This window comes from Octopus bimaculoides, chromosome 3 (genome assembly GCF_001194135.2).
Source record: "Octopus bimaculoides isolate UCB-OBI-ISO-001 chromosome 3, ASM119413v2, whole genome shotgun sequence".
Lineage (NCBI taxonomy): Eukaryota > Metazoa > Mollusca > Cephalopoda > Octopoda > Octopodidae > Octopus > Octopus bimaculoides.
The window spans coordinates 104,457,280-104,458,599 of NC_068983.1; the positions used below are offsets into that span (position 1 = coordinate 104,457,280).

The following is a 1,320-nucleotide window of genomic DNA, read 5'->3' on the forward strand; positions in this document are numbered from 1 at the left end:
ATATATATATATATATATATATATATATACACACACACACACATATATATGTATATATATATATATATCAAACAATTATAAAGCGTATAGAGACTGGCACATCAACAAATCTTTCTTTTAATTTTTACTATTGGTCATACAGTGCAACTGTAAAATTAAAAGAAAAAATTGATGACTTATCAGTCTCCATATTCTTTATAATTGTTTGAGATATACACTCTTGATCATATTCATAATCCAGGGAAGTGAATCCAGAGTTACCTGTCAGAAGAATTATAGTGTGATTGCTAACACTAAGTGATCATTTATGAAGTTAGCCATAACCTGGAGTATGCCTGAGAGCTACCATGGTTTTTATCTGGATAATTTTATCCTGATACACTCGCATTATATATATATATATATATATATATATATATATATATACTTTCTCACATACACACACACATTAGATTCTGCTATATTTATATATTTATGTTGTAACTTGTAATCTTTCAGATATGCTAATAATGAAAATTACAAAAGAGCTATTGAAGACTTTGAAGGAGCTTATTCCACAAATCCTCGCCATCAAAATGCCTGCAAATATCTTTGTCAAACACTTGTAGCTCATGGGAAAATGTAAGCTTTTTTTTTCTATGAGGTTGAGTCAAAAAATAATGCCATTTTGTTTAGGACAGGTATAATTACCAACACAGGAACATGTTATCATACATCAAAATGAAGCTGGTCCACTGTGGATCACATCCCTACTTCTCAACATAGTCACCGTTTCCCTCAATAGCAATGGTCCACCTTCGAATGAGAGCATCTATCCCTGCCCCGTAAAATTCTGTTGACTGTTCTTTGAGCCACTATTTAACTACAGTTTTCACTTCCTCATCACTGGAATAATGTTTGCCTCTCAAACCTTCTTTTGTGGCACCAAAGAGATGATAGTCTGAAAGTGCTAAATCTGGTGAGTGTGGAGGTATTGAAGAAGTGGCTCAAAGAACAGTCAACAATTTTACAGAGCAGAGATACATGCTCTCATTCGAAGGTGGAACATTGCTATTGAGAGAAAGGGTGATTATGTTGAGAAGTAGGGATGTGATCCACAGAGGACCAGCTTCATTTTGATGCATGATACATGTTCCTGTGTTGGTAATTATACCTGTCCTAAACAAAATGGCATTAGTTTTTGACTCACCCTAGTATTTTTATTTTATAAGTATAAGTAATTTTAATATAATTTTGTTTGATTTTATTATTTGTATTTTTTAATTAAATTTGTCTTTATCAATTTAACGAAAGATGTAAGCATATATTAAACAAATTATT

The 1,320-nt window shown here is 31.6% G+C and overlaps 1 protein-coding gene across 3 annotated transcripts in view; it reads left to right on the forward strand.

Annotated features, from left to right (window-relative positions):
- Positions 1-1,320, forward strand: part of LOC106882663 (tetratricopeptide repeat protein 14) — an 83,370-nt gene that overhangs the window by 74,369 nt on the left and 7,681 nt on the right. For all 3 annotated transcript variants that reach the window (XM_014933421.2, XM_014933419.2, XM_014933422.2), the window contains exon 12: positions 499-621. In XM_014933421.2, the coding sequence (XP_014788907.1) occupies positions 499-621 (123 nt within the window). The remainder of the gene's footprint in view (positions 1-498; positions 622-1,320) is intronic.